The sequence below is a fragment of the Solanum lycopersicum genome, chromosome 10 (genome assembly GCF_036512215.1).
Source record: "Solanum lycopersicum chromosome 10, SLM_r2.1".
Classification (NCBI taxonomy): domain Eukaryota; kingdom Viridiplantae; phylum Streptophyta; class Magnoliopsida; order Solanales; family Solanaceae; genus Solanum; species Solanum lycopersicum.
In genome coordinates this window covers 50059020-50084022 of record NC_090809.1, presented here as the reverse complement: position 1 = coordinate 50084022, position 25003 = coordinate 50059020, and the positions used below count along the sequence as shown (strand labels likewise).

The following is a 25003-nucleotide window of genomic DNA, read 5'->3' as shown; positions in this document are numbered from 1 at the left end:
TTACCCTCTACTGGCAAGGTAAGGATAGGTGCGGTATTCAACAAGGTCTTAAGCTTCTGAAAGCTTTCCTCACATTCGTCCGACCATACAAATGGAACATTCTTCTTAGTCAAGTTCGTCAATTGGGAAGCAATAGAAGAGAATCCCTTGACAAATCGACGGTAGTAGCTAGCTAACCCAACAAAGCTCCTTATTTCTGACACATTAGTAGGTCTTACCCAATTCTTCACTGTCTCAATCTTAGAAGGATCCACCATCACTCCATCCTTAGAAACCACGTGCCCCAAGAAGGACACTGCATCTAGCCAAAACTCACAATTAGAGAACTTGGCATAAAGCTTTTTCTCCCTCAACATTTCCAATACCATTCTCAAATGCTCTTCATGTTCCTTCTTGCTCTTTGAGTATACCAATATATCATCAATAAATACGATCACGAAGAGGTCCAAATATGGCTTAAAAATCCTGTTCATCAAGCTCATGAAGGCAGCAGGCGCATTCGTAAGACCAAAAGACATCACTACAAATTCGTAATGCCCATACCTCGTTCCAAAAGCAGTCTTTGGCACATTCGTTGCCCGTATTTTCAATTGATGATAACCGGATCTCAAGTCAATCTTAGAGAAGACACAAGCACCTTGTAACTGATCGAACAAGTCATCAATGCGGGGAAGAGGGTACTTGTTCTTTATGGTTACCTTGTTCAACTGCCGGTAGTCTATGCACATCCGAAAACTCCCATCCTTCTTCTTCACAAACAAAACCGGAGCACCCCAAGGAGATGCCCTTGGTCTAATAAAGCCTTTGTTTAACAACTCTTGAAGTTGGGCTTTTAACTCTCTTTAACTCTGCGGGAGCCATTCTATAAGGGGGTATCGAAATGGGGCGAGTACCCGGTTCAAGGTCAATACAGAAATCAATATCCCTATCTGGTGGCATACCAGGAAGATCTGCAGGGAACACATCCAGAAACTCACGGACCACCGAAACCGACTCAATCGAAGGTACTTGGGTAGTGTCATCCTTGATATGTGCCAAGAAAGCTAAACACCCCTTACTAACCATTTTCTTAGCACGAAGAAAGGAGATTATACGCACCGGATTGGAAGTGTAGTCACCCTCCCACACTAACGGATCTGTCCCAGGCTTGGCTAACGTCACCGTTTTAGCATTACAATCCAAGATCGCAAATTGCGGAGAAAGCCAAGTCATACCCAGAATTACATCAAAATCATCCATTTCTAAGATAACCAAATCTACATAAGTGTTGCTCCCCACAAAGTTCACCAAACAAGACCTATAAACCTTTTCAACTACCACAGACTCGCCTACCGGAGTAGAAACACGAATAGGTATGTCAAGCAATTCACAATGTAAATTAAGACCATTAGCAAATGCGGAAGATACATAAGAAAATGTGGATCCGGGATCAAATAATACAGAAGCCATGCAATCACAAACCAAAAGATTACCTGTGATGACAGAATCAGATGCCTCCGCTTCAGACCGCCCAGGGAAAGCGTAACAATGGGCCCTATCGTTCGTCTGTCCGTTGCCCCTACCATGTTGTGATGTAGTGGCTCCAGTTTGCCCATCACCTCGGCCGTTTTGGTGACCACCATTTCCTCGACCACCACGCCCTCCAGAAAAACGGCCTCTACCATGACCACCTCTACCTCTAGCTATTGGGGGTCTGTAACTCTGTTTTGGACAATTTCTCCTAATATGTCCAGTCTCTCCACATCCGTAACACTCTCTGGAGTCAAGCATAGGTCTCTCGGAGAAGTGTTGACCGGTCTGAGGTGGTCCCCCAACTACAGTCTGTAGTGAAGACTGAATTGGTCGGACTGAGTAACTTCCTGAACCCTGTCCTCTAGTGTAAGCACCATTAAACTCACCTCCCTTTCGAAACTCTTTTGATGTCGATGTTGTGGTGAAGTCGTCTGGCTTCACTCCTTCCACTTCTATCACAAAGTCTACCACTTCTTGGAAGGATTTTGCCGTTGCCGCTATCTGTAAGGCCGAAATCCGCAATTCTGACCTCAACCCCTTCACAAACCGGCGAATTCGCTCTTGTGGACTGAAACACAGTTGGGTGGCATACCAGGATAATGCACGAAACTTAGCCTCATATGCATTGACCGACATCCTACCTTGCTCTAGGCTCAAGAACTCATCCCTTTTCCTATCCCTCAAAGTTCGGGGGGATATACTTCTCCATAAACAAGCTAGAGAATGAGGCCCAAGTCATAGGTGGTGCCTCTATTGGTTGACACTCAATATGTGATCGCCACCACATTTTGGCGTTCCCTTGAAACTGATAAGTCACAAACTCCACACCAAACCGTTCTACTATACCCATATTGTATAGTAGCTCGTGACAGTCAACCAGAAAATCATAAGCATCCTCCGATTCAGCACCCTTGAAGACCGGAGGTTTCAATTTCAAGAACTTACTGAAAAGTTCATGTTGATCATTTGTCATTATAGGCCCAGTAGTCAGACGTGGAAATGTGCCTATGTCCAATGAGGCCTCCATACGAGGAGCCATAGTGGCTGCATGTTGTACTTCTGAAACCGGAGGTGTTGACGCAGAAAACACTGAAGGTGCCTGACCTTGATCAGACAACCCACTGAGATAGGCGAGAACCTGATTGATCATCTCTGGGGTAGGTTGGGGTGGCAATCCCTCATTCTGCACTTGTTCAGTTTCCCCATCCTCCCCTTCTCTTATTACTTCCTTAGTCGGTGGAGGAGTCACTGCCCTAGTATCAGATGGGCTAGGTGCTCGTCCTATTCCCCTAGAGGACGTCCTCCCACGACCTCTACCACAACCTCTTGCCGCTGCTCTTCCTCGAGCTACAGCCCCAGTGGCTGGCTCAGACGTACCCTGTCCCGCCGGTGCTGGTGTTGGTGTTGGCGTAGTCGTTGCTCTAGTTCTAACCATCTGCGAAAGAGAGTGAAGATGGACAGATACCAATTCGTATCGCCTAGATACCAATTGGACTTAAGTAGTAGCACGAAAGAAAGAATGAAAGAGTGAAATTTTCCTAAAGTCTTATAGCCTCTCAAGGAAAAGTAAAGGCGTCCCCCTACCGTTTCTTAAGACTCTACTAGACCTGTTCTCGTGTGATGAGACCAACGAACCTAATGCTCTGATACCAAGTTTGTCACGACCCAATTCCGGGCCGCGACTGGCACCCACATTTACCCTCCTATGTGAGCGAACCAACCAAATCTAAACCTTATCATTTCAACATATATCAACAGAAAGTAATGCGGAAGACTTAAACTCATAAGTAAAGACCAATTCATTAACTTCTAAAATTCAACATCTATTATTCCCCAAAATCTGGAAGTCATCATCACAAGAACATCTACGATCAAATGACTAAACTAAGAGTGTTCTAAAAGCTAAAAATACATAAGAAGCTAGTCCATGCCGGAAGTTCAAGGCATCAAGACTTGAAGAAGAAGATCCAGTCCAAGCTAGAAGCATTAGCTCACCCTGAATTTCCGATGTAGTAAGACTGGCTTGAATTACTGTTGAGTTGAAGACGATGGCACGTTTGCTGCACTCCACAAATAAATAAGAAGAGAACATAAAAGTAGGGGTCAGTACAAAACACGAGTACTGAGTAGATATCATCGGCCAACTCAAAAAAGAAATCAATATATACCGAGTAATATCATAAAATCAACTATGATACTCATCATGTAGCAACAACAAATACTATATCATTAACAATTACCGTCAAGTTCACACATGAGGACTCAAGCCTCGATACCATACTCATTTAGGAATCATGTTCATTAGATTGAGCATATTAACATCTTTCAAGATTCATTATCTTTATTTTTCTTGTGTCGGTACGTGACACTCTGCTCCCTCAATATTCATTAATCCTCTTGTGTCGGTACGTGACACTCCGATCCCCTAAATCTATGTGTCGGTTCGTGACACCCGATCCCCTAAATCTATGTGTCGGTTCGTGACACCCGATCCCCTAAATCTACGTGTCGGTTCGTGACACCCGATCCCCTAATACTACGTATCGGTTCGTGACACCCGATCCCCTAATATTACGTGTCGGTTCGTGACACCCGATCCCCTAATACTACGTGTCGGTTCGTGACACCCGATCCCCTAATTCTACGTGTCGGTTCGTGACACCCGATCCCCTAATTCTACGTGTCGGTTCGTGACACCCGATCCCCTAATTCTACGTGTCAGTTCGTGGCACCCGATCCCCTAATACTACGTGTCGGTTCGTGACACCCGATCCCCTAATTCTACGTGTCGGTTCGTGACACCCGATCCCCTAATCTCCTTCCATCAATTCATCAAGCCTTCTCCCTTACCAAGGCATCATCATTAAAAAGAGATTAGGTTTTTATCAAGATTTGGGATTCAATAACTTCATCATGCTTAATATAATCACAATTATATAATCACGTTTATGCATGCATACAATTAAGCACATAGCAGGGTTTACAATACTACCAATACATATCATTCTGTATTAAGAGTTTACTATGAAAGCATGAAAACCATAACCTACCTCCACCGAAGATTAGTGATCAAGCAAGCAAATTTTTCTCCAAGCTTTGTTTCTCTTCGTTTCTCCTCTTTCTCGTTGGACTCTCTCTCTCTTTCTCTTGTTCTTTCTATTTTCTTTATTCAAAACCCTCTTCCTTTTACCCTAATTAACATATAATTAAGAATAAAAGATTGCAATAATGCCCCACTAATTAACTTAGGTTACCTCTTTTAACCCCCAAGTAATTAGACTTATTAACATTAACCCATTAACTTTATAATTAAGGCAAGAATAGTCAAAAACGTCCCTTAAAACGTATCAAGAAATCTTACTCAGACTGGGATTTCGCAGTGTGTGACGGCCCGTCGAGCCTGCGACGGTTCGTCCTGCTGCCCGTCACAGAGTTCAGAGACTCAATTTCTCTGAAGAATCTGTGACGGTCCGTCACACCTGTGACGGTCCGTCACACCTGTGACGGTCCGTCCTGCCATTCCGTTACGAAGTTCAGAGAGTCGATTTCAGTACCCAATTTTCAGTTTTTTCTAAGTGTTTTGAAACGAGACCCTGCGACGGTCCGTCGTGCCCATGACGGCCCGTCGTGGGGTCCGTCGCCTTAGCCTGTTTTTTTCCAAAAATAAAATTTGCTGCTCAAAACGACTAAACAGGTCGTTACAGTGTGAAGCAACAAAGTTAAAGTTGGATTACTAGAATTATCCTATAAATTTGTATAGAGTATAACACTCTTTGAAATTATAAAATTAGAAGAAATTGAAGGGTTACTTAATAATTAAATACACTTAATTTAATATATTGACCATATTCATCTACTAAAAGTCTCTAGCTACTGGTGAAATATGTAAAAATGTTTGAGACTTTGATTCCTATCCTTCATTTTCTTTCATTTAATTCATTTTAATTCTAATATGAAGTTTAAGTTCAAATGTCCAATTTAATTAATTATTTCTCTTAGTTAAGTTAAGACCGTCTTTACAAGAAAAACGTACATATATCTTCCATTACACAAGAAAGACTTTTTTGATTTTCTTGAAAAGAAAATTTGAAAGTTTTCTTATAAATGTGAGTTTTCTTATATAGTGGTATGCCTTCTATTTTGCCTAATATTTTCTTATATATGTGAAAGTTTTCTATATATTTTTCTTAATTAATTATTGTAATTTGTAACTATTTTTTTGTTGATCTATTTTTATTTTATCAGCAAATTACTAAATCAAAATGTACGCACATTTAACATATAATTATTTTTCTTTCACAATATTTGTGGTTTCTTCATCTTTAATATCAAAAAGGTCATACAAACACATCGTTACAACAACTTCATGCAATTTAGCTTGGGGAACACGTGCAATGCACGTGTCTGGAACTAGTTATTATTATAAGTGGGAAGCTCCTAACCTCAAAGTTGAATTACCATTTTACCCTTCACTTAAATATTTTTTCTATTTTTTAAAATATAAAAGTATTTTTAATAAATAATTAGATAACAAACTTTAAAGTAATAAAGATATAATGAAAGATAAATAGTCATTCAAACAAATGAAGTTCAAACATTTCAAAACATCTCTTATTTAATTTTAAGTTAAAGAATTTGAAGAGTTCCATTGATAAAATTATATACATGATTTTTCCAACAAAATACTTTATTTTGATGTCTTCTCATGACAGTAGCATGTTAATTGATTTATCTCACCTTCTTCAAATTTTTCATGTTTCTTTTGATCAAAATTTTAGACATATATATATATATAGATAAAACTAATATTACATGTTTGTTTCATTCTTTTCATCGAAAATTTATGTTTTTAACGCAACATGTGATAAATAATCTAGAGAGTTTTTCATTTGGACAAAAAGGCTACTCAACATTCATGAGGTAAAACAAACCTACTTGTGTGAGAAAAAATATGTATGTTGTTTCGTTAATTTATTGACGGTAAATTCTTGGAGAATATAGTACCTGAATTAGAATTTAATCATTTCAGTGCATTCGATGCATTCTTCAAGAAGGTGAAAGGCGTCATGGACATTTATTTGTTGTTTGATAAGTATTATTTTTCATTTCAATGTTGCGTATTTTTACTTAGTTCATTATTTGTTACATTCAATTTTCGGTTGAATGAAGGTAAATTGACTACTTTTTCTTGAATAATGGCAATGAAAAAGAAAATAATTTTTTTTCATTTACATGTTTGATGTACAAATCTTCTTTTAAAGATTATGTATGTTATAGCAAGTTGATTATCATGTAGTAAACACTCTAGGTTATTGGATAAGAGAATTGAATAATTGATGTAATTAGTTTTTTTCTCATAATTAAATCTACAAAAATTAGCATGCATTATGTTTAATGTGCTTTTTTAGAATTTATAAATGATTTACTACTTGTATGAAAATAAAATCATGGTGTGATTTCATGTTTGTAAATAAATACCCCGAGGAAGCGTTGAAGAAGACAAAAAATATTGCTAAATATTTTTATATTCTGAAACTTTATGTTTTTATTGATTAAATTTAGAACTTATTATTTCATTTATTCTATCTAGAAAAAGTATTTGGATAAAAAATCTCATAGATTCTTTTTACTCATTTTAAGAAGTATATACTCCTTTTACTTTTTTAACATATAACAATATTATTAATAACCTTTATACTTTTTTTTAAAAAAAAGTGTATTGACTAATATAGGTAAACGAGCGGAGGGCGAGTCCAACAATTATTATTATTTTTATTATAAGTGAGAAGATCTTAACTTTAAAATAGGATTATGATTCTACCTTTTTTACTAATTTAAATATTATTAAAGAAATAATTAATAAAATATTACTTAAGTAATACTTATATGGTATTAATCCATTATGTTTCTAGGTAGGATTAATTAAAAAAATGCTTACTTTGTCTTTTATTCTAAAATAGAGTTCGGTAGATAAAGTGTTTCGTAACAACAAAAGACAGTAAATTATATTCAAAATATCCTTTATAATTAAAGAACAAAAATGTCTGTTGAATTACCATACATCTTAATATGGCACATATTTAGATTTTAATAAGAAACTTTACACATTCCCAACTTTAAACAATCTAATTCTCATAGACGTTATGTATATCATCAAATTTTAAATGACTTTTACAATTCCAAACTTGTAACCATAAATACCAAAAATTATCTTCAAAATCACTTTATATTAATGCATACACTTAGTTATTTTGATGTATAATTATTGATGAATGACTATTGGTGGATGTAATTACGCTGACACATTGTTCAACACAATTACTTTTTGTTGATGCATATGCTTTGTTATTCTAATGTATAATTGTTGATGAATGTAATTGTTCATCACATATGCAATAAAAAAGAGATAGATCTGTTTATTTTTTGTTAGTTATTGAGGAAGTTCCTCTATTCTTATAAACTAGAACTATTTCTCTCTTTAATTTTTGTTATTTAAAAGTTTTAGAATTCATTAGCTATTTTATTATTTTTAGTCTACTTTATTTCATTTTATTTTGAATTCATTAGCTAATTTGGTGTTACACTCTTTCTCTTTTGATTACTTAATTTTATGAATAACTATTTATACATATTGTAACTGTATTTAAATAATTTACGAATATGTATACTTAGTAGCGTGCAATACAAATATATTTTCTATTCTGAAATTCAATTTTTTAAGTATGCATACATTTTGTAGTAATTACAAGGGACAAACATGCAACGCACGTTTTCAAAATCTAGTACATAAATATGACTTGGCTTCATCGGACAACTATGCCCTCTAAGTTTGAGTCTGCACAAGTAGACACTTAAATTTGTATAAAATTAAACAAGTAAACACATGTGTTCTACATGGCATAATACGTGTAAGACGCGACGTAAGACACAAAATTGCAATTTTTTGTGTCATGTAGGATGAATGTGTCTATTTGTTCAATTTTATACAAGTTTAAGTGCCTACTTGTGCACAACCAAAGTTAAAGGTCAAAATTGTCAATTGACACCAAGTTAAGGGTCATGTATATGTATTATAAGTGAGCCAAAATATACATACATACATGAGACATTGACACAAGTAGGAATTCTTTAAGAGATCCTATAATCAGTAATTGAAGTGTCAAGATAGGGCCCTGACATACCCAAAAACACCTATATACATCGCAAGATTACCTAAAAAATCATCCCTGACAAGATCACTAAACATCACCCCAAAAGCCCTAGAATTTGATCCACCCGAATAGTTAATGCTTGTAATCATTTTATTAGCTAGGTAGACTCTCCGCTAATGGAAACAACAATGTTAATTCCATCACAGATTTCGATTTGGGTACTATGGGATATCACGAATTTCGAGCACAGTAATAAGAATTTTTTCAACAATTCTTGCATCTTTAAATTCAGCACGTAGTAATCTTATCTTGTTCACAATGTCAATCAATCCGTACGAGTATTCCTTTGGCCGTCTTAGAGTCTTCCATTCTATGCAACTCAAACTTGCTTATATATTAAATTTAATATCTGCATTCCTAGTATTCTTTCATCTCCGACATACTCTTTCTTCAGATAATTCCAAATTTCTTCAGGTGATGTGAGAGACATAATTCTTGTGAAAATAGTTGTTGAAACAACAGAAAATAGAGTTGTCTTCACTTTAGACTTTGTGGTTTTCTTTTCCTTGTGACTCTTAATTTGAGCTATGGTGGGATTATTCGACACCGAAGTAATTTCATAATTCTCTTCCATAACTTCTTGAAGATCAAGAGCATCCAACTAAGCTTTCATTCTCACAACTCATAACTGATAATTTTCACTATCAAAATAGATGAAGTCATTCGTAAAAAACCATTTTAATAATTCAACTCTTCATTCACAGGTCCTCAAGAAAAGTGAAACTGATATTAATTGTTGGTTTTAAAAGAGAATAAATTGCATAAAAGAATAAAAATAAAGAAAGTTTATGAATCAACGTTTAATAATTGATATAATTTCAGTGCAATCTGAATACAATTTGTAATAATTAATAACTTCTAAACCTAAAATTAAGCAAACAGATTTGTTGAAAATATTAAACTCCTACGTCAATAATATACTATTTATTCAAAATTCAAATAGGATTCAAATCACAATTAAAAGACCTAACTAGTTGACTAGATCTATTTTAATAAAACTATTGCAATAAGAATTTTACAATTTTAAAGCAAATATTCAACACTCCTCCTTGCTTTAGGAATTAAAACATTTTTCTCTTCTATCTTGGGATCTCCAAACTTGATATTCAAAAGCGAACTTGCGAATAAATCAGGAGATTCATCTTTGGGCTTGTACTAAACTAAATTTATTTCTCGTTATGAATGCAATTCTTGAGTACTAAATCTTTTTGGCATGTCTTTCTGCTTTATTTGCATCTAGAATTTAAACTGATTCATTTTATTTTCCTGAAACATACGTAACTCCTCCATTGCTTCAATTCTTTTAGGAACAATTAAAGCTCCTTTAAACCTTTCACCTTCTTTTGAGCCAATGTTGCCAAGGTGAAATAACAGAAGAAAATACTTTCATAAATCTTCTATAGTAACCAATCAAATTCAAGAAATCTCGTAAATCTGATGCGGATAAAGGCCTAGATCAATTCTTAACTTACTTAATTTTTTTAGGATCAACTTGAATATCTTCACCGGAAACAATATGACCAAGAAAGCAACGGACCTCAATCAAAACTCATATTTGCTGAACTTAGCATACAATTCACGATCCTTGAGAACTTGCAACACAATCCTCAAATGCTCAACATGTTCATTCTCACTCCGTGAATAAATCAAAACATCAATAAGCACAATCACGAACATACAAAGATTTATTAAAGACCATATTCATCAAATTCATAAACGTCATTGAGACATTAGTCAAATAAAATGATATTATCAAAAGTTAACGCCTTGAACTCGGAGCAACTATCGAAAGGCATAACATGATAATATTCTAAGAAAAAATAAAAAATAGACCTTTAAGGTCATTACAAAAACAAAACAAGATTTAAAATACTACAATATTTATCTATGGGATTGTACTGGTTATCTAGAGTTACTATGAACCTAGAAAATGGTTCATAAGGGAAAAATCATGATAAATATCAGATTAGCTCATTCTTCCAATAAAGAAATTATACAAAATGTCAAATCCTTCCAATTTTTAACAAAGATGTAACAATCATATTTCTAATTTATTTTTATCCAAAATAGACTAAGAAAATATTATACAAGGTCATATGAGTTCATTTGATATTTTTGAACTCCTTTAATAATCTATTCCTCCCATTTCACAAGTTTTTTTTAATCTCTATTCAGATTTTGTTGCGTCCTCGAGTCATTTCTTATAACTTTAGGCTCAGAATCTAAATTATTATTTTTTTATTTTGGTCCGTTTACGACACACTATTCTATAATTTCTTTTTGTTCCCTTTTAATATTACTCTCACTTAGAGCAATTTGAGCATGTCTCTTTCGTTCAATCTGAAATGAGAATACAAAATAAGAAATATGGTTAAATATTTTAATACGACAATGTATATCACGGATTTCTTGTAGAAGGAAAAAGTCTCAATTTATACTTGAAAACTCTTTCTCAAAAATATATCAAAATTATATTGTGATATGATCATTGATGACCCGGGAAGTCATACTGCATAAATATTGATGTCATAACTAGATATCATAATGCTTAAACATTGATGGCATACTGAATTATCATACTAATCATGTTTAAGATGTAAGGATTTATTGGATTCTCAAAACATAAAACAATCTAAACATTCGTAAATCCTATCAATTATTCAGGATCGTAGAACTATATGATTTTCACATAAATCTATTACTATAATAATTCAATCAAGAATACATACCAGAATCAACCATTCTAATTCTTGACTTGAATTGAGCGGAAGTCTTTTCTTGAGTCTTGACAAGAAACTAGTTTTCTTTTCTCTCTCTTTACCTTGTGCATATTAGGATACCGTAGGTGGGATATGTTGTTCTCTTTTAATAAGCAGAGAGAGGACCAAGCGGTTAATTACCACTTTCCATCAAAGTAGGTAGTGGAGAGTTATAACCATAATAAACTTTTCATATTTATCCAATTAGATTTTAGTTAGTAATTAAATATTAAACCAAAATAACATTAATGTAAGCCATAAAAACTAACACACATTGGCCATAAAATTAACATTCTCCCACTTGGCACACGTAACATCATGCCTTTACTTAATAATTTAAAAAAAATCAATTACAATGTACACATATACTAAATCCAACATTATTTGTTGTTTGACCTAATTAACTAATAGGAGTCATGACAGTCATACATCACTTCTTGATATAATTCCTTCCATGTACTACAATATTAATATATTTCCCAATACGAACTTTAAATACATAATGGTCCCGTATCTAGAACAGACCAGAAAGCATTATAAAAAATCTACATATGAAATCAACGGTTACCATCGACCGACCGTAGCCTGACCCACAGCTCGTACTGCACATCCGTCATTTGTGACTGAAACTCTCCCGAAATGCAGCCCAAAAAATTTGACTAAGTGTTGAACGACGGACAGATCTTCGGTCCGTAGGTCAGACTACAGTCAGTAGTCTGTGTTTGTCGATAAAGACCAAATTACCCACTCTCTGACTAGAACCACGATTGACCAGTACGGTCCGTAGATGGACCTACGGATCGTAGGTATGACCATAGGTGAAAATTAGCAGACAGTTAGGGGAAAATGTAGTTGGTTCAACTTCAAATGATCATAACTCTTAGCACAAAATAGGTGTCCCATGACCTACCAAAAGATAGGTAATTGAATTATCTTTCCATAGCCACCAACCTTGCAAAAATCAGACCTCTGAGTAAAAAGTTATGCCCATTTTAGTAAAGGTATGTCGAACAAATCTAACCTAAGGATCGAAACGACGGACCGTCGATTGAACGATGGGCCATCACTCCAAGTCGTTGTTTGGTCCGACATCAATTAACTCAAAATTCTTTTGGTCTCTTCCCACTTTGTTTAAACCTTAAAGATACGTCGTTTTAACCCTAAATCATCATATATTAGTCAGTTTAAGCCTAGAAACATAACTAAAACTTACCTAAGTCAAATTATTAATCAAAACTTAGAAAACTAAAAGAAAGAGAGGAGAAAAAGGTCAAGAATGCAGCAAGGTTCCAGTAGTTTCAACCCTGAAATCTAAATATTTCTCCATGAATTTCATTACTAGGTATGTGGGATTTCACTAGTGGGTTCCTTTCACCCATTGGGTCCCTAGTTTTCAGTTAGATTCTTGATTCTCATATCATGATTATACCTAGGGTTTCTAGAACTTCAACAGAACTTCATTAATTAATTAATTATATGTTCCAAGTCAGATTTTCATGTTATTATTCAGTTTATCTCATGAATTTAAGAACTCTAGCTATCTATTTCTTTAGTTCTTGAACTACACATGTTAGGTCAGATATTTTAGTTACATCAAATATACATGCCTCAATTATAAATGCATAATTATTAGATTAATTGTTGCATTCTCAGTTTTCATGTTCAATTTTGATTTAGCCAGTATTTACATAAACTCATAATCAGTCAATTACGTAATTCATTGGGAGTAGCATTAATACTGAGTTAGACTAGGGTTCAGAGTATCCTATAGTTCCAGAACTACTAGCCAAATAAGTTGTAAGTCCTCTTCGTGACCATCATTTTAATGATCACGCCAGCATGTCTTTATACCTCTGGCATGGTATATTGGGTCCTCTCCGGTGGGGCGTATACATCGGACTCCACATTTAGCTCTTGTGATTTTAGTATCGGTTATTAGTAGCTCCAGTCAAATTTCACTGCATTGACCATTTATCAGTATATCCAGTATTCAGTTTTAGCATGTTATAAATTGGTCATTGCATTTAGTTATCTCAGCATTCAAAATCTATATCATGTTCAGATTATATACTTGATTTTGTGCTTGTTCAGTTATGTATTATTTCAGCTTTACTCTATCCTACATGCTCAGTACCCTCAAGTATTGACGCATACTGCGCTACATCTTATCGTGATGTAGGTTCAGGTTCTCAGTATCCAGACCCCGCTTAGATCGATTTCTGATCTCCTATTCAGCAGATCCAGTAGTGAGTCCTCATTCTCCGAGGACAATAGTCATGAGTTTCTTTTCAGTCTTTCAGTCATTTAGTTTCAGTTTTTGTTAGATTTAGCTGGGGCTTGTCCTAGTATTTCTAGTCAGTTATAGGCTTATTTAAGACATAGAAGCTTAGCATTGAGTTAATAACTTCTTTATATTAGTTATAAAATATGGGTATTCCCCATCTTTTCAGTTTAAACTATGACTTAGCTTCCGCATTTAGTTTATTATCTTTAGTATGTTCATAATCATGCCAGCAGGGTTAGTTTGGGATCACTTGTGGTCCTATGTTCCATGTCCGCGTCTCGGGGGTAGCTCGGGGCATGACAATAATTCTTAGAATATCTTTATCTAAAATAAAATTTGTCATCGTCATTTTCCACATAACGTATACAAGAGAAAAAAAGGAAATAGAAGAAACATATATAGTTGAGCTCAAAGTGTCAATTGCATAATATAATAAAATCTTTACACAAATTCATTCATTGATATCAATAAGATCCATTCTTTCAACATATTCAACAAATGTTTTGGATGGTAATCCTTTCATTAAAGGATCAACAATCATAAGTTTTGTGCTAATATGTTCATTTGTCACTTTATATTTCTGGACTTCTTGTTTAACTGAAAAGTATTTCAATTCCAAATGTTTGGAACCCTTTGAATATTTATCAATTTTAGAGAAGAAGACTGTTGCAATATTATCACAACAAATTTTCAGCTGCTTAGAAATACTGCGGACCAGTCCAAGTCCTGAAATAAAATTTCACAGCCATTTAGTCTGAACTATGACCTCAAAGGATGCCATAAACTCATCTATCAATGACGTTGCTCCTTTAGCTAATAGGAACAAATATCCAAATATGGATTTTCTTTTATCCACACAACCAGCATAATTTGAATCTAAATATCCAATCACATCAAAATGATAAAATTTTCTATAAGTGAGCATATGATCTTTAGTTCCTTGCAAGTATCGCAATACTTTCTTCCTTATCTTTTCTATAAGTGAGATATCCTTATCTTTTCCTTATGTGTATATTCAAGCCTAAAACTAAGAGTTCTTAGTATCTTGGTTCATGTTCGAGTCTTTTGTGAAAAATGAGTTTGCAAATATTCTCCTTATTATATGCATATTTTGGTTGAATTCTTGTTAAATGAGAAATTGAGTTTTCATGTTTTGTATTCCTTCATGTTCATGTGCATTTAGAATAAATTGTCTATTTGCTTCATCAGGGGAAATTGTGAGCATGCCTAAATGTTACATGAGTTGACTTGTTGAGCATGCCTAATGTTTTATTAAGAAGTTGCATGTTGAGCTTTTATGGGTAGAATCGTTTTAAATATGCCTTATTAAAAATATTGCATGATTGTGTTTTGATGAGAAATTGCATGATGTTATAAGTGATGCTTAAATGAGCATGATGTAACTTAGAGAAGGAAGTTCCTCTAACATCATGAGAAATGGTACAAAATGATGCATAAGGAGTTGGTGGATGTAGCTCTACTTGCTTGAATTGTATGAAGTTGTTTGAGCCTTCTATGTGGAGTGATGTTCCTACTAACTATGTGTATGATTTATATAGTGTATGCATGAATGTGGGCTGGTGGCTTTGGTTGTTATCCTTTTAAGTGTGAAGTGTCATTGGATGAATGTTCCCAAGAAGGGGAGACTTTAAAAACCCTAAAAACGCACTAGGATGAAGTAGATCTTCACTTGTATTTTAAGGGATGTTAACTTGTATTGAGAACATATGTCATGTTTTTTGAGGAATTTAGCAAATGCACCTGTGTGTTGTTCATTTTCATCATATCTTCCATGATATTCACCACCTCTATTTGACCTGATTATTTTCACCTTTCTATCTAGTTGTCCTTCAACCTTTGTAATAAAGACCTCTAAGGTATTTATCACTTGAGATTTTTCATGCAACAAATATGCATACCCATAATGTGAAAAATCGTCAATAAAAATTATAAATATTTTTCTTTATTAAAAGATGCAATATCAAAAGGACTATATATATCTGTGTATAATTTCAAGAAGTTGTGTGCTTCTTGTGGCTCCTTTCTTTGTGTGTCTTGTTTGTTTTCCTTTTAATACAATCGACATAAATGCTAAGGTCTGTAGAATTCAAATTTGAAAGAATTTCATTCTTAATTAATCTTTTCAATCTTTCTTTTGATATGTGACCTTAACATTTGTGCCACAAAAAAGCAGATTGTTCATTCACCATATTTCATTTAATTCCAATATTATGATGCAGAGTTAATAGTGTTTCGACAAATAGATTATCAAGATTCAGTTTGTATAAGTTATCACAAAGAGTACCACTACCAATGAGATAATTATGTTTAAACAAACTACAACATCCATTACTGAAATTAAAAGAGTATCCAGTCTTATCTAAGTTAGATAAAGAAACTAAATTTCTCGAAAGAGAAGGTACATAACAAGTTTTAAGTAAATCTAAGTGATGTCCAATATTAAGGACCAACCAGTAAGTCCTTATAGCTTTAACGGGAGCCTTCATTCTATTTCCCATATACACATATCTTTCATTTTGATTTATGATTAGTGTTGTAAAGAATTGTTGCATCGTATTAGAAACATGAACAGTACAACCAGAGTCAATCCACCAAGTATTATAAGGAATTTCAGTTAAATTTGATTCGAGACATGTAAAAGCACTAGGCTTACCTTTCTTCTCGATCCATGTATTAAATTTCAGGCAATCGTTCTGAAAATGTCCAAATTTTCCACAGAAACGATACTTATCATTCTTGTGTTCCTTCTTATGTACTTGAGAGGAGGACTCATTAACATTATGGTGCCTCTGTTTTTCTTTAGCATGTTTCTTTCCTTTCTTTCCAACTCCTTGATGACTTGCAAAGTTAATGGAATGGGTTCCTTGATACTTGAGCCTTACTTCCTCCTGAACCAATATTACGTGCAATTCATGCACGCTCCATTTGTCTTTCATGGTGTTATAGTTCATTTGAAAAGGGCCATACTCAGACGGTAATGAGTTGATAATGAATTGTACAAGGAATTTTTGTTTCACTTCCATTCCAAAAACTTAAGTCTTGCTGCTAAGTTTGTCATTTCGTTGACATGCTCATGCATGGTACAGAAACCATCAAACTTTATGGTGGTCAAAGTACTCATTGGTGTCCCAACAAGAGACTTATCAGCAGTTTGTGAGAATTCTTTCACAAGTTTCAGAAAATATTTTGCATTTTCAGTTTTGGGAAAATAGTCTTAATGTTGCCTGCAATATTCATTCTCATAAACATTATGCCTAATATGGTAGATCGACCTAGTGTTTATAATATGACACTTCTTCAATAGTGTTGGTTTCAGTAATAGCAGTTGGCATCTCAGTGTAAAGTGCAACATTATAATCTAAAATTCTGAGATGAAATTTGATTTATTCGCACCAATCTAAGAAGTTAAGACCGTTATAGGTCGTAACAGAGATAGAGTGTGAATGAAGAGCAAATGTTGCAAATATAATATGCTCATTTGTTAATACTTTGATAAATTTTAAACATACTATCAAATTCAGAAGTGATTTATAAATTCTTAAATATATATAGATATCCTCCTTGGGATGAAACATCAAAATAAAAGTTCAGACATACATGTGTATTTAATGTAATTCAATAATTTTTAATGTGTCAATCGATGATATTTATTATCTTTGGATAAATAAATAAAACCAATGATTATCTCCTCAATGATCAATGGTTATAAAAATAAAATAATCAACCTTTGGATGATTCATAAATATCTTATAACCAAAAATTTTAATATATTCATAAGTGTTATATCGGTTATAAGCATTAAAATAATGGAGAATTTAATATACTTTTAATCACTATTATTTTGAACTAATTCTTCAAAGATTAGACCACTTTGGTGATTAACTAATCCCATATAAATAATTTCAAAATAAAATTTTTCATAATAGTGAATAATTATTTTACTTAATACTACCCATTACCGCTTCAAATACAGAAAACATTAATCCTATGAAAAATTACTAGTTCTTAAACCAAACTTTGATACAACATGTAAGGATTTAATGGATTGTGATAACATAAAACAATTTAAACATTCATAAATCCTATCAATTATTCAGGATCACAGGACTATATGATTTTCATAAACCTATTACTATAATAATTCAATTAAGAATATATACCCGAATCAATCATTATAATTCTTGACATGAATTAAGCGGAAGTTTTTTCTTGAGTCTTGACAAGGAACTAGCTTTCTTTTCTCTTATATGGGATAGGTTATTCCCTTTTAATAGGTAGAGAGAGGACCAAGCGGTTAGTTACCACTTTCCATCAAAGAAGATAGTGGGGAGTTATAACCGTAATAAACTTTTCATATTTATTCAATTAGAATTTAGTTATTTATTAAATATTAAACCAAAATAATATTAATGTGAGTCATAAAAACTAACACATGTGGGACACAAAACTATTAGAAACTCTTTCTCAAAACTCATCTTTACTAACTCAAAAAAACTCAGTTTAAAACTGAAGTGTTGGCTTTATAAAGCTTCATAAGATTTATAACTCAATTCATAGGGTTCATGCGTAATTATGAACATGAATGACTCAAATCAGGATCTTAATAGCAATATGGAAACTCAGTACTCAGAATTCAATGATACTACTCATTTAAAAAATACTCAAACATAGGGTTCATGATGAAATATAGATGTGAAAGAATCAACTCAAGAATCTTAATGCATAACATATAACAATTCAATAATTCGGAATAGAATATCAAAAAGGAACAGAAACTCGAGAACTCAAAATCAACTCATCTCAAGAATACTCAAATCTAGGGGTGGAATCCTAGATTTCTCTTTTGTTGATTTGAAAATAGATGTAGGGCGTGAGGATGAACAAGTCCAACAGTATGATAGTCTTACATACATGGAAGACAACCTTCTTGAAGAAATTTGAAACAAAATCTTGAAAGATGAACCCTAACCTTAACGTTTCTTGAATTTCTTGAGCGTAGAATTTTATGAGTGAATGAGAGGGTTTGATTTATAAAATTGGGTTTTCTACACGTTTAGGATAATTTAGATGACCTCCTAAGGGTTTTTTAGGACTAAAACACCCTTGAAGAAATAAATAAAACGAGCTATGAGTCGGAATAATTTTCCAGCAGGTAGTGAGATTCGTATTGGCTCCGTAACGTGGAGTCATCCCAAAGCTGCTGCCAGGTATGAGCGTTGTTATCATAACGTTTTACTCAGAGCTTGAGTTTTAGCAAAACTGGTGGCTTTGAATAGAGGACTCAAATACCTTTAATTTGATAGATCATGGGCTACCTAACTCTTTATGTGCTAAAAGATATGATCGTTTGAAGTTGACCAAAACTTAAGAAAATGATGGGTGACTTGAATGATTTTCTCTTTAATTTTTTTTTGGAACTAGAGGTATTACATATAGTGACCTTAACACCTAAGAAAATTTAAAATCACTCGACAAAATTTCTTTCACAATGAAGAAGGATTCGAGTCTTAGCTAAATTTTTTTTGTGTTGTTGTGAAAATAATTGACAAAAATTACATCATAAAAAGGTTAAATTATCTTATATGTGTTGCGTATAGTATATGTTAAATTTTTTAATTTATTCGTGTGTTGATTATTTTTTATATTTTGAAAATCCACTTATCGAAAATTGGGTAATAATTTGTCAGTTAAACAAAAAAGGTGTTGAGATTTGGCCAAAAGTTTGGCAATGTAATATATTTGGAAAAACATGAAATAAGGGTTAGGCTAGAAATTGGCGTCCCAGCTTACCAGAGAAACAATAAAAATTAATTCCTTGTGTGTGTGTATGTATATATATATGGTTATAAATAACTTGAAAGACGACCAAAGATATTTCCAATTACAAAACAACATAAAACGTCGGAGTCATGAGGATGACTTTTTAGGCCAAGGCAGCCGTAACGTAATGAATGATTCATTCATGCCTCTTCCTCTACTATAGAATATAGCATGGGTAGCAAATCTAACTTTACTCTTTCCAATTAAAAGCATAATATATAAACGTTTATTTTAACTTAGTCTCAGTTAATATTTATGTTTGTAAATTTTAAATGTATACAAGTATTTGTATTTGTGTAAAATTGAATAAATAGAACGTTCTATATGAAAATTTGTGTCATGTCATGTAAGACGCATAATAAGTATATTTTGTTCAATTATATACAAGTCTAAGTGTCTACTTGAGCACATCCAGAATTGGAGGTCATTTGGAGGTCATAGATGTCGGTTGAAGCCAAGTTGAAAGACGTATTTATGTACAATATCAAATAAGAAATTACGTAAAAAGTAAAATCATATGAGTATATATTTATAAATGTTTTTTTTTTACAAAAATTACGTTTAATTTAGAACTCAAAATGTTTAAATTCAGAATCTGCTAATTAATACTCCTCGACTCCATATCAATTGAATTTGTAAGGTAATACACATATTAAGAAAAATATTCAAGAAAATAATTAAAATCATATTTTTCACTATTATCTTTTATGAAATCATAAATATAACTTTGTAAGTAGGTAATTTTTCTCTTAGAAATATGAAACATTAAATAAATGAAAAAAAATTTAAACATACATTGAACAATTCAATTATTATGACCAATTTAAAACCTCCAAAATTCAGTTAATGTGGAATATAGGATTAAATAATTCTTACAGCCTACCTTCTCAAATCTCAAACATATATAAATTAATAGCCTCATGCTTCTCCATCTCCTACTATATATATTCACTAATACTAATTAATCAACCATCGTTTCAAGTGCTCTTCCTTGTACGTCTCTCATGCAAAAATTGACACAATTTGGTAAGCCCTTTCATATGATTTTGGTTTTATCAAATCAAGTTTCAACAAAGTAGAACATGTCTTTTAAAAAAAAAAAAAAAAAAAAAAAAAAGATATATTAGTACTTGAGGCAATTCAATTTTCTTAATTAGTAATTTCTTCCTACCATTCCTTGCAAGATTTTCTAGTGAATTTAGTTTTCTTTATATCGAGGAACGAACAACTATTAGATTTGGTGCATCTCGATTAATTCACCAGGTATATGATATTTGCTATCACCACGGATATTAAATTCTACCAAAGTTTAGACAGATTAAAGAAAAAAAACCCTATAATTTTGGATCTCTTATTGAATTTTGGACACTCACAACGACGTGCGGTATATGTGTTTTTGTGAATAATTTATGTATATGCAGATGATGAAATCCGTCCGAGCGTACTTGAATAGTCCAATGGGTCCTAAAACAACTCACTTTTGGGGTCCTATGGCCAATTGGGGATTTGTAATCTCTGTATGTACCCTTTCCTATATATATATATATATATATATATATCATCATTTTATATCATATATATCTATCGATGATCATCGATCTTACTATAAAAGTTGGACAAAAATTCCTGAAATTAATTTTGACAAATGATTGTGTTAGGGAATGATGGATACAAAAAAGACCCCAGACGCAATATCTGGCAACATGACTGCAGGTGAGTTAGCTATAACATATACTCTCTCCATTTTATTTTATATGATTTTATTTAACTTGATATAATAGTTAAGATAAGATTTTTGAAATTTATGAATTAAAACAATAATTGTATCATTTTATTAAGAAAAAGAAGAAATTTTAGAATTAAAATATTTCTTATCATAAATAAAATGACATTCTTTTTGGAATAATTTTTTTTTAAAATAAAGGATATCTTGTAATTTATGAGACGAAGGATCACACAATGCAAAATTACATTGATCACGTTAAAGCTAGGTAGGGCCGAAGAAATTAGGTAAATTTCTTCGATAGAAAATTATACTCTTATTTACATATAAATAAAAATATGTTTCTTCTTTATATATTTACTTATTTATGGCAAATTCAGGTTTCACCCCTAAATAGAAAATGTCAGAATTCAAACTTTAGGCCTATGTTTTTAACTATTGTAAATTCAATTGTGACATGTCACATGTAAGTGTGAATGAAACGGATATACAGTATTAAAATATCTATAGAATATTGTTGATATATATATATATAAAGGGCTAATTCATTGATAGCCATTTAAAGTTGACATAAATTTTTATTTAGACATTTTAATTAGATTTTGTTTATTCTAAATATTTCATATTATATTTTATTGTGTTGATTTGATACTTTTTGCTGACTTGATATGTTGTGTGTGTTGCACGCATCTTGAGCGCATGAGAATTTTTTTATTTTCCTTCTTCTTCTTCACTCTTTATTCCTACCACTTATTTTACCTTTTCACCATGCAAAATCATGATAAAAACCTTATAAAATATGAAAAAGTAAAATAAAAAACTATCGCACTAATTTCAAAAACAATTATAAGAACAAAATTATCAAAAATCATCAGACTAACTTTTCTTTAAAAAAAATTAGAACAAAACACACATTTTTTCCAAAAAAATAAATAGAAGAAGAAATGTGGTATATGGTTCTCAAAATCAAATTCACAACAAAAAAAAAAGAAGAAAAAAAACGAAAAAATCTAATGAATTTTTTTAAAGAAAAAATGGATGAAGAACCAAAATTAGGCGGGAGGTTGGGGAGGTATAAGGGACAGAAGTAAGGTGGATCGGTCGGGGTGGGATGGGATGGGACGGTAGAAAATAGGTAATTTTATTTATTTATTTTTATTGAAATATTAATTATTTTTTAATATTTTATTTTAAAATTATTATTTTTACATTCAAATGTCATACATTAACTTTTTTTTTCAATTAGTCATTATGGCATTTCATCTGCAAGTGTACTATACACTTTGTAATTTCAGCTGATTAACGAAAAAAATATTAAAATGACACAGTAAAATCTTACTTGAGGTATTTAAAATGAACAAAGTCTACTTGAAAAGTGTAAGTAAAAATTGATGTCAATTTTATCAATGGATTACGCCGTATATAAATAAATATTATTGTGTGTTTGGTTGCAGTGTTGTGTATATATTCGATGTTGTGTATGAGATTTGCATGGATGGTGAGGCCTCGAAATTATATGCTGCTAGCTTGCCATGCTGCTAATGAATCTGTACAACTCTACCAAATTTCCCGTTGGCTTCGCTATAGGTTTCATTACTCACTTTCACATTTTTATATTTTTGATTGCTCGTTCATTTTTTTTTTTAAAAAAGCTTTTTTAATTAATTTTTTTGGTAAATCATGAAAGGATATTTTATTTTATCTATTATATTCTCAATTAATTGCTTTGAGAAAGGTAATTTTTTTTGAAAATCTTAAAGGTTTTAAATTATCAAATTTGATAATTAATAAAGATTAAAGATCAAATTATAAACTCAATATGTCAATAATTATTTTCTTAATAAATATATTATTTTAAAAGTGGACAAATAGTTAAGAACAAGAGAATATTATCTTGATAATCATGAAAACATAATAATAATTTAATTTATTTTTTTTATCATTTTTAGGAACCTCCAACCAAAGGAAAAGGCAGCGGCTTCTGATTAGTTACTAAATAGCACGGATTTAAGTATTATTTTTGTAATAATTGATGTAACATTAAAATTTGAAGAGATAATCAAAATTCTAATATGATTTTCAAATATTTTAAGTTATTAATTATTATGGTTTATGATACTTTACGTAAATTAATAATTTTCTTTTTCTATCTGGCACTGATAGAATTCAAGAGTCAACTTAGTTTTTATGTCTTTAAAAATTTTAAGTTGTAATTACTATCATTTATAATATATTTAATGTCATTTTCAAATAATATATATTATCTTAATTTATGTAGCAATAATAAAATTTTAAAAGACAATCTGTTATAAATTCATTGAATGAGTGGATAGTCCATAAGGTTGGTACATGAACAACCATTCATATTCACTAGGTTACATGAACCTTTTTGGATAAGAATGTATCTATTTATTATGATACTTAATATGGTGACCTTTGGAGTGATTTCTCACTCTATAAATAGGGTTGTTCATTCACTATTGTAACAGATACATATGAGATTTGCATACACTTGAATAAGAAGAAAGTCTTATCTTCCATCTTACTCCTCTTGTCTTCATCTCTTTATATTTATATTGCCATGAGCTTGATTTTATAACACGTTATCAGCACGAGTCTCTAGCCAATTGAGATTGAGTTTTAGTTTTACTTTAACTCATGTTTTGGTTGATCTCGTTATGAAGATCAAAGTATTATATGCATAAAATCAGGTATGTATTTTCTAGAATATTTTTATGATTTAGAATAAAATAGTATTCAGTCACTAACAATTATCAGGAACCGAAGACATATACTACTATTGGTTGAATATGACATGCTATACACAATTTCTTAAATAGAAGAAGGTATAAAATTTTAATAGCATGAATTTGAATGTTATTTTGATTGTTTTGAAAGACTCAAAGGATGAGTCATGTTGTACTTCGATTTATTATACCGTTGGTTAAGGGTAAGACATCAGGTAAAAGTCCGGATGCATCATAATAAAAATATTTGAGGATAAGACGATAGATTCAAGTTCTATCGCACCAAAAGGGTAAGACATCAATTTGAGATTTGATGCACCGTGATTGGGTTCAAGTCCCATAGAATTATGGCGTAAAACGCCTTATATGGATAAGACATTGAGTTTGAGTCAATGCACCATAATGATGATATAATGATGACTAGGCTTTGATGAAAAGTCTTGAAATTCGTTCTATTGAATTTGCTTCATTCCTTGAAAAGAATGTGGTAGCAACATGTAATAACTCTGAAATCCGCCTGTTAACTTGCTCCATTCAATCATACGAATGTGGTAGCAGTGAATGTTAGTCTGAAAGATGACAAATGATTAATGATATGAATAAGGGCGTGGAGGGACATAATTATAATAGTTATCATTGTGGTAATGATAAAAGGAAGAACACTATGGGTTCTCCAAATAGTCCTTCAAAATGTGAAGGCAGTTTTCATTATCAAAATGGTATGAAAGGACATTGGACTTGTGAATGTTATCGACCCAATAATTTATAAATCCTCCATCAAAAGACAAGAAGATAAAGTGATGGTACACTTGATCTTTCAAAGTGATGTTGAGGTGTGTCATGGAAATATGATGAATTTTAAAGCCATGACAATGTGCTTATAATGCAATTATCTTTGATATGAGGTAACGCTCAATGATATAAAT

At 32.3% G+C, this 25003-nt stretch overlaps 1 protein-coding gene across 3 annotated transcripts; it reads left to right on the top strand.

Annotated features, from left to right (window-relative positions):
• Positions 1-20452: 20452 nt before the first annotated feature.
• On the top strand, positions 20453-23430 carry LOC101244623 (mitochondrial pyruvate carrier 1-like). 3 transcript variants are annotated; one of them, XM_069289657.1, is made up of 6 exons: positions 20453-20633; positions 20801-20870; positions 21029-21124; positions 21266-21320; positions 22785-22917; positions 23280-23430. In XM_069289657.1, the coding sequence occupies exons 3-6, from the start codon at positions 21029-21031 to the stop codon at positions 23317-23319; spliced, it is 324 nt and encodes a 107-aa protein (XP_069145758.1). In that variant the 5' UTR covers positions 20453-20633; positions 20801-20870; the 3' UTR covers positions 23320-23430. The 3 variants fall into 3 exon arrangements, with proteins under 3 accessions (XP_069145758.1, XP_025888894.1, NP_001316070.1); XM_026033109.2 differs by having other exon boundaries at positions 20539-20633; positions 20792-20870; NM_001329141.1 differs by lacking the exon at positions 20801-20870 and having other exon boundaries at positions 20579-20633; positions 23280-23415.
• The last annotated feature ends 1573 nt before the right edge of the window (positions 23431-25003 follow it).